The 12,256-nt window shown below is 47.4% G+C and overlaps 6 protein-coding genes across 6 annotated transcripts; 3 read left to right on the top strand and 3 right to left on the bottom strand.

Annotated features, from left to right (window-relative positions):
* Positions 1 to 397: 397 nt before the first annotated feature.
* Positions 398 to 1,686, bottom strand: N7466_003278 (BTB/POZ domain-containing protein; the record flags this gene model as incomplete). The annotated part of the gene is made up of 2 exons (XM_057162675.1): positions 398 to 1,506; positions 1,581 to 1,686. The coding sequence occupies 2 exons, from the start codon at positions 1,684 to 1,686 to the stop codon at positions 398 to 400; spliced, it is 1,215 nt and encodes a 404-aa protein (XP_057023790.1).
* A 2,140-nt stretch (positions 1,687 to 3,826) lies between these two features.
* N7466_003279 (uncharacterized protein) lies at positions 3,827 to 4,339 on the top strand (the record flags this gene model as incomplete). Its single annotated transcript, XM_057162676.1, has 1 exon — positions 3,827 to 4,339. The coding sequence occupies one exon, from the start codon at positions 3,827 to 3,829 to the stop codon at positions 4,337 to 4,339; it is 513 nt and encodes a 170-aa protein (XP_057023791.1).
* Positions 4,340 to 4,780: 441 nt separating this feature from the next.
* N7466_003280 (uncharacterized protein) lies at positions 4,781 to 5,786 on the bottom strand (the record flags this gene model as incomplete). The annotated part of the gene is made up of 2 exons (XM_057162677.1): positions 4,781 to 5,488; positions 5,574 to 5,786. 2 exons carry the CDS (start codon positions 5,784 to 5,786, stop codon positions 4,781 to 4,783), a joined length of 921 nt encoding a protein of 306 aa, XP_057023792.1.
* A 1,658-nt stretch (positions 5,787 to 7,444) lies between these two features.
* On the top strand, positions 7,445 to 8,314 carry N7466_003281 (uncharacterized protein; the record flags this gene model as incomplete). Its single annotated transcript, XM_057162678.1, has 1 exon — positions 7,445 to 8,314. One exon carries the CDS (start codon positions 7,445 to 7,447, stop codon positions 8,312 to 8,314), a length of 870 nt encoding a protein of 289 aa, XP_057023793.1.
* A 661-nt stretch (positions 8,315 to 8,975) lies between these two features.
* On the top strand, positions 8,976 to 9,951 carry N7466_003282 (NmrA/HSCARG family protein; the record flags this gene model as incomplete). The annotated part of the gene is made up of 2 exons (XM_057162679.1): positions 8,976 to 9,561; positions 9,617 to 9,951. 2 exons carry the CDS (start codon positions 8,976 to 8,978, stop codon positions 9,949 to 9,951), a joined length of 921 nt encoding a protein of 306 aa, XP_057023794.1.
* Positions 9,952 to 10,241: 290 nt separating this feature from the next.
* N7466_003283 (phosphotransferase family protein) lies at positions 10,242 to 11,463 on the bottom strand (the record flags this gene model as incomplete). The annotated part of the gene is made up of 4 exons (XM_057162680.1): positions 10,242 to 10,533; positions 10,606 to 10,926; positions 10,992 to 11,287; positions 11,365 to 11,463. Coding segments are annotated over 4 exons (1,008 nt in total), but the record flags the coding sequence as incomplete, so codon positions are not given.
* Positions 11,464 to 12,256: the final 793 nt, after the last annotated feature.

Genomic DNA, 12,256 nt, shown 5'->3' on the forward strand with positions numbered 1-12,256 from the left:
TCACAATGACATGAGAACTTCTCTCACGGAGATACAGAATTATAAAATACTACCATGTTTCCTCTAAGTGACCATTCGAAGTTGGCACCGTTTGGGGATTTGTTATTTAGCCGACAGTGGGTCAGTTGAATCTAGGTGGTTATTGATACAGTGCAGGTCATTCCTCTGGTGCCTTTTTGTTGGTAAATAGTTCACACACTCTCTTTCCTCAACGGCGAAGCGGCTCATTGGTACACTTCCATAGGAGCACAATAGAAATGTTTATGTCCTCACTGTTTTGACTTGAACCCTGCCGCCAGCAGGACCCACTCTTCTTTTTGCCCCACTCGTTCCGTACATGTACTAAACAAAGTGGGGCTAACCAGTCTCAACGCTTCGTTGCAACGCCCCAGAAGCACTACATGCTCCTCGTGCCATCAAAAGTGTAATCTTTTAGCTCCAGGCCTTTAAGAAATGACTTGAGCACCGAAATTTTGGTTACCGATAATGATTGGGGGCAACGGTGGAAACTCCCGTATTGTGGATCATGTCCGAAAGGACCCCGTCGTGGTGTAATGAGTGACTTGATCTTCATCATAGTCCCGTAGTAAGACATTCTGCTGAAAGGAGCCACAGGTATGGGTGAGATTAGCTTGTAGTGCTGCATCTGCGAGGTCAGATACTCGTACATGCTCGAGTGGCGCTCCAGATCACAGCCTTCGGTGCCGTTCAAAAACGCAAGACGTGCCTGATTAAGGCGTGTAATTGAATGATCGAGGGCATCTTCTCTGCCTTTGTTTATTGCAACTGTCCTCTGGTTAGTGTAAAAAGCACCCGAGAGAAATGAGGACTTGTTACCGATGACCCTGTCCGGAATCGGAAGACCGAGGCTGGTAAATGTATCTTTGTACATTGACATCGCATGGGAAGTAAATCTTTTGAACAGCTCAGGTGATTTGAAGAACCAGGCAATCCAAATCCACAAAGCCAAGTCCCGCCGAGATTGACGCACAATTCTTGTCTTCAGATCATCCATCCATCTGGTTTTCTCAGCACCCAAACACTCCTTGCACATATAATAATCGGCAATGACAGCAATTTTGGCAAGCATCTCAAGGGTTAGCTCTTGCGGAACTTGGTCGAAGTGGCCATGGACCACATGGAGTAGGATCAGGAGTGCCTCCATATCCCAGCCTTCTGCGACGATCTCAACGGAGCCTTTTTGCAGATAGTGAGTACTTTCTTCCCATCCACCGGACAGCATGTTTTTGAAAAAGGGGGAAGCAGAAATCAGATGTTCTGCAGAGGCCTGGATACGAAAGCACTCCTCATCCATTGACTCTTCGGTTGATTTTTCAGAAGAGTCATCGGCAGAGTCATCATTGGGAGGAGATTCGTTGGCTGGAGCTTGGTCAGGAGCAGGCTCATGTTTTTGGCGAGGAGACAATTTAGGAGTGACATCGTTTTCTTTCTTTTCCACCGTCAGCTTCCGCTGTTTGACGGATGTCTGTTGCTCAATATTGCTTCCTGTGTTCCAAACACTATGTTAGCAAGGCTCCGCGCAGAAACATGAATTCTTGAGAATTATCTATGACCCCTACCTGTGGATTTTCCTTCTTCGATCATTTCTGCAAATGGAAGATTGGGATTGCGTAGAATGATCATGACTTTACCGTCGCGATCGATGATGTGAGTGGGAGGCATCATGGCGATCGTCGGATAGACTCAGAGCCTGAAGTTTTCAAATGTTCGCTCCTCCACTATTCCAAGGGTAAGGAAGAAAGGAATGAAGAAAGCTTGGATGGAGTGGAGAAGAAGAAAATAACTCAGCAAAGGTAGAGTGATTGGGAAGCACCAGGGGTTCTGATGAGAGAACACCTTATTTAATATGCTTGCTAGCCTCTTCGAGACATAGGAGCGCGAGAGCCAGGTGGTGATAGAACGTTCTTGGTGTTTCCTCACTGATTTCCCCTGAACGGGACAAGAGTCAAATCGTCAGAGATTGCTGATACCTATGTATCAGGCTAGACGAAAGAAGAGACAGACAGAGAGAGAGAGAGGGAGAGAGGGAGAGATATATACATATATATATATATAATGACAGGAAAGAAAAGTAATGGTGAAGTGAACATTGTGCCCTCAAGTGCTGTAGGTAGAGGCGTTGAGTGAATGAGAGACCATTATCGCGTCTTTCATTGAATTTTGCAAACATCGAGTGGGCACCGTCTGAGCCAGCATTTGAAGTGTCACTTTAATTTATTTCTTCCACATGTGCGAGGTTCCCGTGTGGATGTTCCCTGCTGGATAGTATTTGCGGTCGTTCTCGTGGCCCATCCATTTGACCAAATATTCACAGCGGGATCCATTGCGTCTCGAGCCTCGTATCTGCTCGACTTCCCATTCCATTTGTCCATCGATCTCAAGTGGCGGTGACGGATCTTCAATGTTGGATCTGCCCAGGCAATTGTCCCCTCGCCAAAAATATGAGCCTGCTCCTGACCAAGCTCCAGCCAACGAATATTCTCCCAATGATGACTCTGCCGATGACTCTTCTGAACGGTGCCTTCTTTAAACGCGCGACGTAGTTTCTCTGGGTGGAAGACTGGATGGATGTTTAATCAGTCTGGGAGGTCCAACTTACATAAAATAATCACCGATCTTTATGTTCTTCTAAGTACTTGAGCTTGTACTTGTGTGATACACACATCAATTAAATCAATGTTGATGTAGTCAACTATATAAATATAGTATATCTTCACATAAGTTCTTTTCCTAGCAAACATTAGTCTTTATATCAGATATTCGGAATCAATCAAGATCTCGGCATCCAAAAAAGCTGGTATTAAATTACCTGCTGCATTCAATGTTTTATTTGAAGCGCCCCACAGCAGTACCTAGCTGTGTTAGTGGATTTGGAAGACTGCAAGTACTGAGAACTTTCAGGATAGGAACAGTGGTGGATGGGGTACATATTCAAATAGGCGAAAGCCCATCAAATGGTAAGACATTAGAATGAGCAGCCCTCAAGCTTCCCCTTGTTTTCGCAGAAAGAATATATATAGTAGCTGTTGTAGTCTGTTATGTAGTCGTGATATCTTTCAAATATTTCGAAGGTTGGTGACGATGTGTTATATACTACTAGTACTTTCAACGTTTGTCTAGGCCTATCTAATCAGCACTTGAGCACTTGTCACTGCCCGCCTGTCTTGTTTGGGCCTTATGTTCTCCCCTTATGGTCTTGCAGTCTACTTCGAGAGTCTTAACGGCTGCTCTTTAAATTTTGAAATATATGCGGGCCGAATGAATAAATCAAATATCAATTAAGTATTGACTTCTTACCAAAAGTCAGTTCACGGTGCCCTGTGAAAATTTACTCGCCACTGCATGTGTTTGTGGACGATCACTTCCCAAATTAGCAGTGTTGGCATCAACCGGTTACCTGTTTGAAACTCGATACAAAGACTATCCAACAACATTCGAACAAAAAAATGTTGCACACGGGAAGTTGTCTTGGCGTCCAGACATTGAATGCCAGCTATGAAGTCATTTCGAGGCTGAGGCTCCCCTCCGCATGATCTTGTCGAACGGGGCACCTGAACAAGGCTCCACTTAGTACTTCACTAGTCCCTTAGTCGGTGGGGAATGATATCATCGAAACCAAAGGAATCAGCCTCCCCGGCCTGCAAAATCTACATAAATATCTGTTTTTCGCGGGGTATTTATCCGTTTGTTTACCCTCATATATTTACAGCTTGACTTACAACACAAACCTTTCCAAATCCAACTCAATCCATCTACTGCCATCCACAACTCACTCAATATCAACCTCCAAAACCCATTCGCCACCATGCATTCGGGCTCCAACAGGGATTACTACTATCCCGATGAACGGGACTACTACCACGACTCACGAGACCCAAGAGAGACACGATACTTAAGAGATCCCAGAGATTCAAGAGACTCGCTCGCACTCAGCGACCGTCACAGCCACGGCCACAGTCACAGCGACCACCGCAGCCGCAGCTCACACAGCCACGGCGACCACAAAAGCACACACCACAAGAAAAGCAGCAGGGAACGCGATCCCCACCATGATCTCCATCTGGCCGAGGGAGCGGTAGTAGCCGCGGCCGTCGCCGAGGCCATCCACCATCACCGGAAAAAGGGAGGCGAGGACGTGAGCTCTGGGTTCGGCCATATTGCTCGAACCGTGGGCGCTGGTGCGCTTGGAGCCGTTGCTGCCAATGAACTCGAGAGAGCGCGGGATTCGCATCGCAATAAGAGTCCGCGCGAGTCGAGTGGACATCATCGGCACCATGGGCATAACCATGACCAGGACCACGGGTATTATAGGAGATAAGCTATCTCCGGCATATTTTTTCAAGGAGCAAATTTTGGTTGGGAGTCGTGGTCGGAATTTTTACGTCTGTGATGCGCCAATGCCGATATCACATCGGGCCAGCTACAATATAGGATGGCAGGTGCTGGGAGCCTGTTGTCAACCGACCCAGGTTGGTATGTTTGCGCACATGTATTTACTTGAATGATGAATGATGAACAATAGATAGATGAGTCAATGATCAGCATTTGAAAAATTCAAGTCAGGCAAATAAATAAATGAGATACTTTAGTTTAACGTTTGTATATGCCGTCACGGAACCATAATCCTGCTGCGCTGCATGTGGCCTTGCTCTTATCTGCAGCAAAACCGGATAGCCACATCGGCCCCACACCCGCATGGAAATCGGGACTCGGGGTCGGGAGGATCATCCAGAAATTAGAATTACTCAAAAGTCCAGCCTTAACTCGCCAACCACACATCCTGTTTCCGACCATATCCAAACGGAATCCACGAAGCATTAAAATACTGCTGCAAAACAGTCTCCGTATACGTCATATCATCAACACAATAACCGCCTCCCGTCGGCCCAATATGCATGCAATGCACATCAGGCCGATACTGCACCATATGATCATGAACCTCGCGACACAAAAGCGTATTGCGGCCCAGCTCATAGCTGGCCCCAAAGCGGATCTTCGTCGTCAAAAACTCATAGCAGCTAACATTGCCGACGGGGTATTGCTGGTTCGCGCCCGTGCAGTACGTATCGTGCGTCTTGCAGATATCCTGCGCAAGGATCTCGGTGACGATTGCCTCGGCGCCCGCGGCCGTGGTGTTGTATTTTGTCGCCGTCGCGCCGAGCAGGTAATCGAGTAGGTAGGCGAACCAGCGGAATGTGGCGTCGTACTGGGTGATTTTGCCGTCTTCGTCGAAGGCGATCCAGGTGTCGATTGTTACGGGGATTTGGACGCCGAAGGTTGTTGCGTTGAAGGTTACGACGGTTGTGGCGGAGGCGGTGTTGTCGTTTGCGGCGAATTGCGTTATGCTGTAGGATACTGGGATGCCGACGAGGCTTACGGCTGTGGGGTCGGCGAAGAGGCCGAAGATGTATTCGCGGTTTAGCTCGTCGCCGTCGAAGGTGCGGGTTATGTCGACGCGGCCTTGGACCTGGAAGGTTTGGTATACGATTAGCGTTGATTTGGACAGGAGGGGAAGAAGGACGGAAGGAAGGGTTGGCTGGGTAAGCGCTTACATCGGATGCGAAGATGGTGGATGCATTTCCCTCTATCTGGACTTTGTTGGCGGGGTAGAGGAAAGCCTTCCAGAAGGTGTTCTCAAGGTCCCATAGCTCGTCGTAGGTGAATGTTGATCTGGAAGGTTTTGTTGGGGCGTGGGTGGTTGCTTCGACGAGGTTTATCAACAGCGCGTAGACGATCGTAAAGATGAGGGGAGTAGGAGAAACCATTGCGGTCGCAGATATACAATTTCAACCGCTTTACAGGTTGGCTTTTGGAATCGGATCATAGAGTTCTTATATTTCTTCATATTTTGTCCACATATCCTCGCGTTGTTTGGCAATGCGCTGTCAAATTACGGTAACTTTGGAATGTGAGCCTAAACTCCGCGGTGTATACTCTATATCCATACTTGAGCCGACGATACTATAGGTGGATTTTGCTGACACGTTTTGGAGGAACCGTATAAGCAGCTGAAAAAATACCGAACACGAGCTTGGCGATGAGAAATCAATTATTATTGGCTTACATGCATCATGTTTGAAGACCCCTAAGTTCATGCCAGGGCAACCCAGCCGAGAGCTGAACCAGCGTCCACAATTGCCTTTTACGCAGCGCCCCATTTCCCGCCTGATTCGAAATCTTCTATTACAGAATTTAACAGGGTGTTATTAGGCGATCCCAACTTGGCTCATTCCAGCCAGCCTCCTTGCCTCGGAGTTGGAAAGTTGTTGTTATAAAAGTGGGTCCAGACTTCAACAAAATGATTTTCTTTCCAGGGACTTCTCACACCTGTCAAGGTTTATCTGTTAATTTATTTAAAGTACGTAATACGGGCTATCGGAGAAACTATGATCTGCAGAGCCGACTAAACAGGCATAGTGTCGATCATCTAATTTAAAATCCCGATTTCGACCAGCTGACTGCTTTGGCGCACGAAACAATACTTTGATCGTTAAGATACCCGTGGACCCTGGCGGCTTTTTACACTGCTACTTAATGCCATTCAAATAGCGGGGTAAATAGGAGCATCGCACAGCCATAACTTCATCTTACGCCACATATTAGCCCACATATTAGCGAACTGTCTCACTATGAAGATCAAAGCGGATGTGGCGTCTCTAAACACGAAATAGTAAACATAAGCTCGTATTCTATAGCACTCTACGGATAGTAAAGACTAACATCAATAACTGGATCTCTAAGGTTCCCATCACAAGGTATATTTCATGTTGATCTGTTTGTAAATATTTCTTCTCAAGCTCACATAAAAAATAGTTATATGGCTTCTGTTTGGCAATTTTGATAATTATCCACGATTTATTAGGTTCATTTTGACACCAAATGCACTGAAGTGCTTACTCCCGCCACCGCTCCTGGGCAACAATGCGTGGACTCTGACTGCCACACGTTATGTGACAAGTGCTTACCTGCATGTGGAACCTCAGGTTTGCGTTCATTCCTCAGGCTCTCATCCATAAGTCATCAGGCACCCATGCAGTAATCTCCAGGCACCCATGCAGGAGAGGCTCCACCCGTGTCCTACCAGTGGCTCCACCAGTCCACCAGTGGTCATTTAGTAAGTTTGTTTCTTTCTTGTTGCTCTTTCTTTCTTTTCTTTCCTCCCCTGTCTGTGTTTTTATCGTGTTTTCTGGACCTGAGTACAATTGATTTGTTCCCCTGCTTGCCGTGTTACATCAATACACAGACCAATCTTCGCTTACTCACCGCCACTAGGCTTCGGTCTTGGTGTATGTGAGGAAGCACCCAAACAACAATTCTTCCTTTGTCTCGAACCGTACAACAATTGATCACAAGATCTAAGGCTCTGTTTACGACACAGATTCCACTCGAACTTGAACGAACCGAACCGAACCGAACGTGCGATATGTCATCGGCACCGAGCCAGGCCGGGCCTGGAGACTCCCGACAGCCGCGGCTTGCACGCCCTACAGTTTCTGTCCGACTGCCCCCTTCTAATGAAGCAGGACCTACCGCTTCAAGGTCAGACACCCCTTTTGATGGCACCCCGGAGACAGAGTCTACGAACGCAGGAGACTTTGGAACCGCCACAGATTATGCGATGTGGGTCATCGAGAACCCCCACAACGCCTATCAACGGCTGCGGAATTTGGAACTCGGGCTTGCACGAGCCCAGAAAAGTCTCAGAGAAGCTATCAGAGTGCAAAAGATGGATGCGGACAGACCTCAGCGTTCCTCTAAATTACCAGACGTACCCATACTAACCGACGGCAAATCTCCTACGTTCGAAGGATGGATGTTGAAATTGATGAACAAGTTTATGCTCAACAAAGACCACTATCCGACTGAGTGCCATAAGATGGCGTACATCCATTCCAGATGTGAAGGACCGGCTGAGGCCCTGCTCACCCCCCGGGCAAAGTGTGGGGCAAAGAACCCATTCATTAATGCCGAAGAGATGATACACTACTTGCAATCTTTCTTCCATAACACACATCGCCGGGCCATTGCAGGGCAAGAGTTCGAAGCATTGATCATGAAAAAGGACGAGCAGTTCCACGATTTCTATATTAAGTTTGCATGCCTGGCAGTGGAAGCAGAAAGCCAAGAGAGCTACTTGAAGCACCACCTCTTCAGGAAGCTGTCAAACCGTCTTAAATCCCTGGTGATGAATCATTTTTATGATGAGAATATTACTATGACACAGTTCGTTGAAACCTGCCGCCGATCGGCCACCGCATTACTGGTTGAGAACGAGATACGGAAGAGAGCCTGAGGTACAGACGGAAACCTGAGGATTCGGATGAGCACTTGTCACTGGCGCGTGGCGCTGACCATCCGGATGACATGTCTGTTGCGACAACCAGTGACAGGTCTTCCAGATGTTACCTTCCGAGGAACCAATTTCAAGATTTGATAGATGATAGTGCAATATTGTGAAAAGAAAAGCTTCGAACTCAAAAAGATTAATGCGTGTAAACATCCACTACTTACTGCTGGCAATTGTGTCCAAGCTCCTTTCTGTAACCAGTTTGCCCGCCGGCTTAATAATTGCGCCGGGCCGTAGCATCTTTTGTTCCTTCAGAATCTTTTGGCTGGATATTATACTGCCAATACGCGCCAATTGCCTGTTACAGTCATGAGTCGGGATTTCAGTGAGTCACAAATGGCCTGCAATTCATATCTTGGCTTGATGCGTTGCCCAGAACCAATAACATGCATGGAAAACCCGGCAGTTCGGCAGTTCAGTCGGCCGCATCGAGCCGCGTCCGGGACTCCGGGGATTCGGCAACTACCGTGGAGCTGGAGAGGACCGTGCACAGTATACTAATACCAGGATTCTCAAGCCCTTTATATAAAAAACCAGGCCCTTCAGTATTGAAACCATCACAATCACTAAACTTCATTCTCAAGCTCCTACCTTTTCCATCTCTGCCATGTCAAAACTGATTACAATCTTCGGTGCAACCGGGAACCAGGGCGGCTCCGTCATCCGCACCATTCTCGAAGATAAAGTCCTATCCAAAGAATTCCGCATCAGAGCCGTAACCCGCGATGCGAACAAGGAATCATCCAAGGCCCTAGCTGCCCAGGACATCGAAGTGGTGCAGGGTGACATGGCTTCTCCTGAGGACATGAAGAGAGTAGTCAGCGGCTCCGACACGGTCTTCCTCGTCACCAACTTCTGGGAATACCAGGCCGCCGGGCCTGAGATTGCGCAGGGCAAGACCGTCGCGGATGCGTGCAAGGCCGAGGGGATTAAGCACCTGATCTTCTCTTCGCTCATCGATGCGTCCAAGGAATCGAAGGGCCGGTTTGTGAATATCACGCATTTCGATGGAAAGGCGGAGATCGAGCGGTATATTCGAGAGATTGGCTTGACGGCTTCGTTTGTTATGCCTGGTATCTTCATGACGGAGCTGTTCAATTTGATTCAGGCGCAAGGAGATGGCTCTTGTATTCTGGCGACGCCTACGAAGACAGATGCGCCTGCGCCTTTTGTTGATATTGTGGCTGATATGGGTAAGTCCGGCAATTATGAACGGGGTATCTCTGTTCGTGAGCTGACAAGTTTTAGGAAACTTTGTTCGTGCAGCCCTTTTGAATAAGCCTGAGTCGGGTACGAACACGATCTATGCTTCTAGTGATTACTATAAGTTTGAAGATATTCCGGAGCACTTCGAGGCTGCGACAGGGAAGAAATTGACTGTCGTGACTGTTCCTGGGGAAGTCTTTAAATCTTTTCTCTTTGGTCTTTCTCCGGGAATGAGGGAGGAGGTCTATGAGAATTTGATGTTGCTTGAGGGTCCGGGGTATTATGCTGGTGCTGAATTGACTTCGAGTTTGAGTTTGTTATCACAGAAGCCTGTTGGGTTGACTGATTTCTTTGCTCGCAACAAGGACAGATGGTGAGAGAGGAATAGTTAGGCACCGCATGTATTGAATCAATTTTCAACCACCGGAATCTTTAATGGCGAATGGGACTTCTCGACCTGTACTTAAATGAATATTGGCGTTTACTCGAATGTCCCCCATCGCCGATAGTTGAATTAGAAGGATGATATTCATTTCAAAGATTTCATTCAATATACAACAAACATTCATAGTCGCGCACGAGAATGGACCTTCGTATCTCTCATCTTGCTTATGAGTCGTAGTGTCAAAGCAGAACACAGAGATGTGCCCTGGCCAGCCCGCTCACCACCATTGTCTTTCCGAGCAGCAGAGCATGCATTGATACCTTGTCGCGCCACGCTCATCCGAAACAGCGCAAAGGCATCTGCCCACATCATCTCTTTCTGCGGGTTCCACCCCACCATGCTGTCATACCAGCCAAGACACTCAGAGATCGACGGCAGACCCACAGTACTAGCTGCAGAACGCAATGGAAGGGACAGCTGATCAGCTGCACTGGAAGACATCTGGACAATTGTCCACGGCTGTAAAAGGTTCGCAATATCAGACAGTGGATGGCCGATTGTGGCGTTTTTCCAGCTAGATAAATATCAGTATATAATATATGGACAGAGAAACTGTTGAGGAAACTCATAGAGCCATGGTACTTACTTGAGGATTCCGATAATTCTGGGCTCTGTCTCGTGGAAGACTATGTTGCTGATTTTAAAGTCGCCGTGGATAAGGCATGCGCGGTCTCGCGGCTGGTAATCCCTGTCCGAAAGGAAGTGGAGCATTTCCTCTATCCCGGGAACTTTGCCGACCGGGTTCTTTGTGTTAGTGTCCACGACTGAGCGTTGGAAGTGCTCGGTATCTTTCAGGATTTGAGTCTGACGGCTGTAGAAGCTATCTCGGGGTCCTAAATCGCTCAGGTCCATGGCGTCGATGTCGACGGCGTGGATTTTCGCTAGTGCTGTTATTATTTCACGCCACCTGATATAAGTCAGTCGTATGTACATTGAAAAAAAAAAAAGATTGTGTGGCTTTATTGAACTCACATAAGATGCCTCTCTTGGGGTGAAACACCCGGCAAAGTCGGATCTTCAAAGATCCGACCATCCAACGATTCCATGACGAGGAATGGCGTTCCAAGGACACGTGGATCTTCACACAGAATATGAGGTTGAGGCACAGGGATCTCAATCGAGTCCAAGGCACAAAGAACGCGATATTCTCGCTCGCATCTCTGCGTATCCTTTGACCCGGATGCAGTGCGCGGGTATTTGCGCATGACGAGTTTATTTCCGACGCGATCTTTAACAAAGTACGTGGGACTAGACTGATCAAATCCCAACTATTCGCAAAATCAGCCAAATTCTCCCTTTTTCCAAAATAGTACAGTAAATTCAGCATCATGAGCATTGTGCATACCTGAGTTACCCAAATCGGGCCGCGGATGTGCGGCATATTTTGGCACACATACTTTTCCAACGCGGCAACGTCGATCGGCTGGAATATTTGGTCCGGCATCGTAGCGAATGTGCTCAGAAATTTTTGTGTCTGGAGAAAATTACAGCAGGAGAAAGAGAATTTAAATAAGTGCCAGGTGGCAAGCAGATCAGGATATTCAGGGACTAGTACTAGTAGTTGCATGACTCCATGACCGCAGTCTACCCCGCAGTCGTTACCCCGGACTTGACCGGCCAATCAGGACTCGCGCTTTTTCTCGCAGGATTCTTAGCGCGGAATATCGCGTTGTCGCCGTGTGCGAAATCGCATGATTTGGAAATTTGGGCCGGAGTAATTTTTCTATGCACACTAAGGTTATCCACTATATGCGGCGTGACCATGCTGTGATTTTTGATCAGGTGGTTGAGTGGGAGTTTTTGCGGGCCGGTGTACCCGGAGATACGTAGTCCACATGCCGGGAGATTGTTGATACCACAAATTTGTTTCTCACCATCAATATCCAGATCGCCCAGAGATTTACAAAAAACAATCTCACTTAGAAGTGAAGTTTTTGTCAATACTTCTAGAAAGCAAATTTCTTATCGATATACTTCTGGCATCCATTCCCAAGCGGGCAGGGGAGTGTTTGATATTTTATAGAGGCTCAGTCTTTTCTCTTTTTTTCTGTTCTCTTTGCTTCGCTTTTCCATCATCCATCATCATGAACTTTTATCAACCCTCCGGAATTCAGTTCATCTTGATTTTCACCAAGTATGGCTCTCCAGGTGCTGTAGTGAAGCTATGGTGAAGCGGCTGAATCCACTGGGAATCCCGCGTATATCAAGGTCCACAGCGCTGTCAGGCGTTTCTTCTG

The sequence above is a fragment of the Penicillium verhagenii genome (assembly GCF_028828195.1).
Source record: "Penicillium verhagenii strain IBT 33310 chromosome Unknown utg000004l_segment0_segment0, whole genome shotgun sequence".
Classification (NCBI taxonomy): Eukaryota; Fungi; Ascomycota; class Eurotiomycetes; order Eurotiales; family Aspergillaceae; genus Penicillium; species Penicillium verhagenii.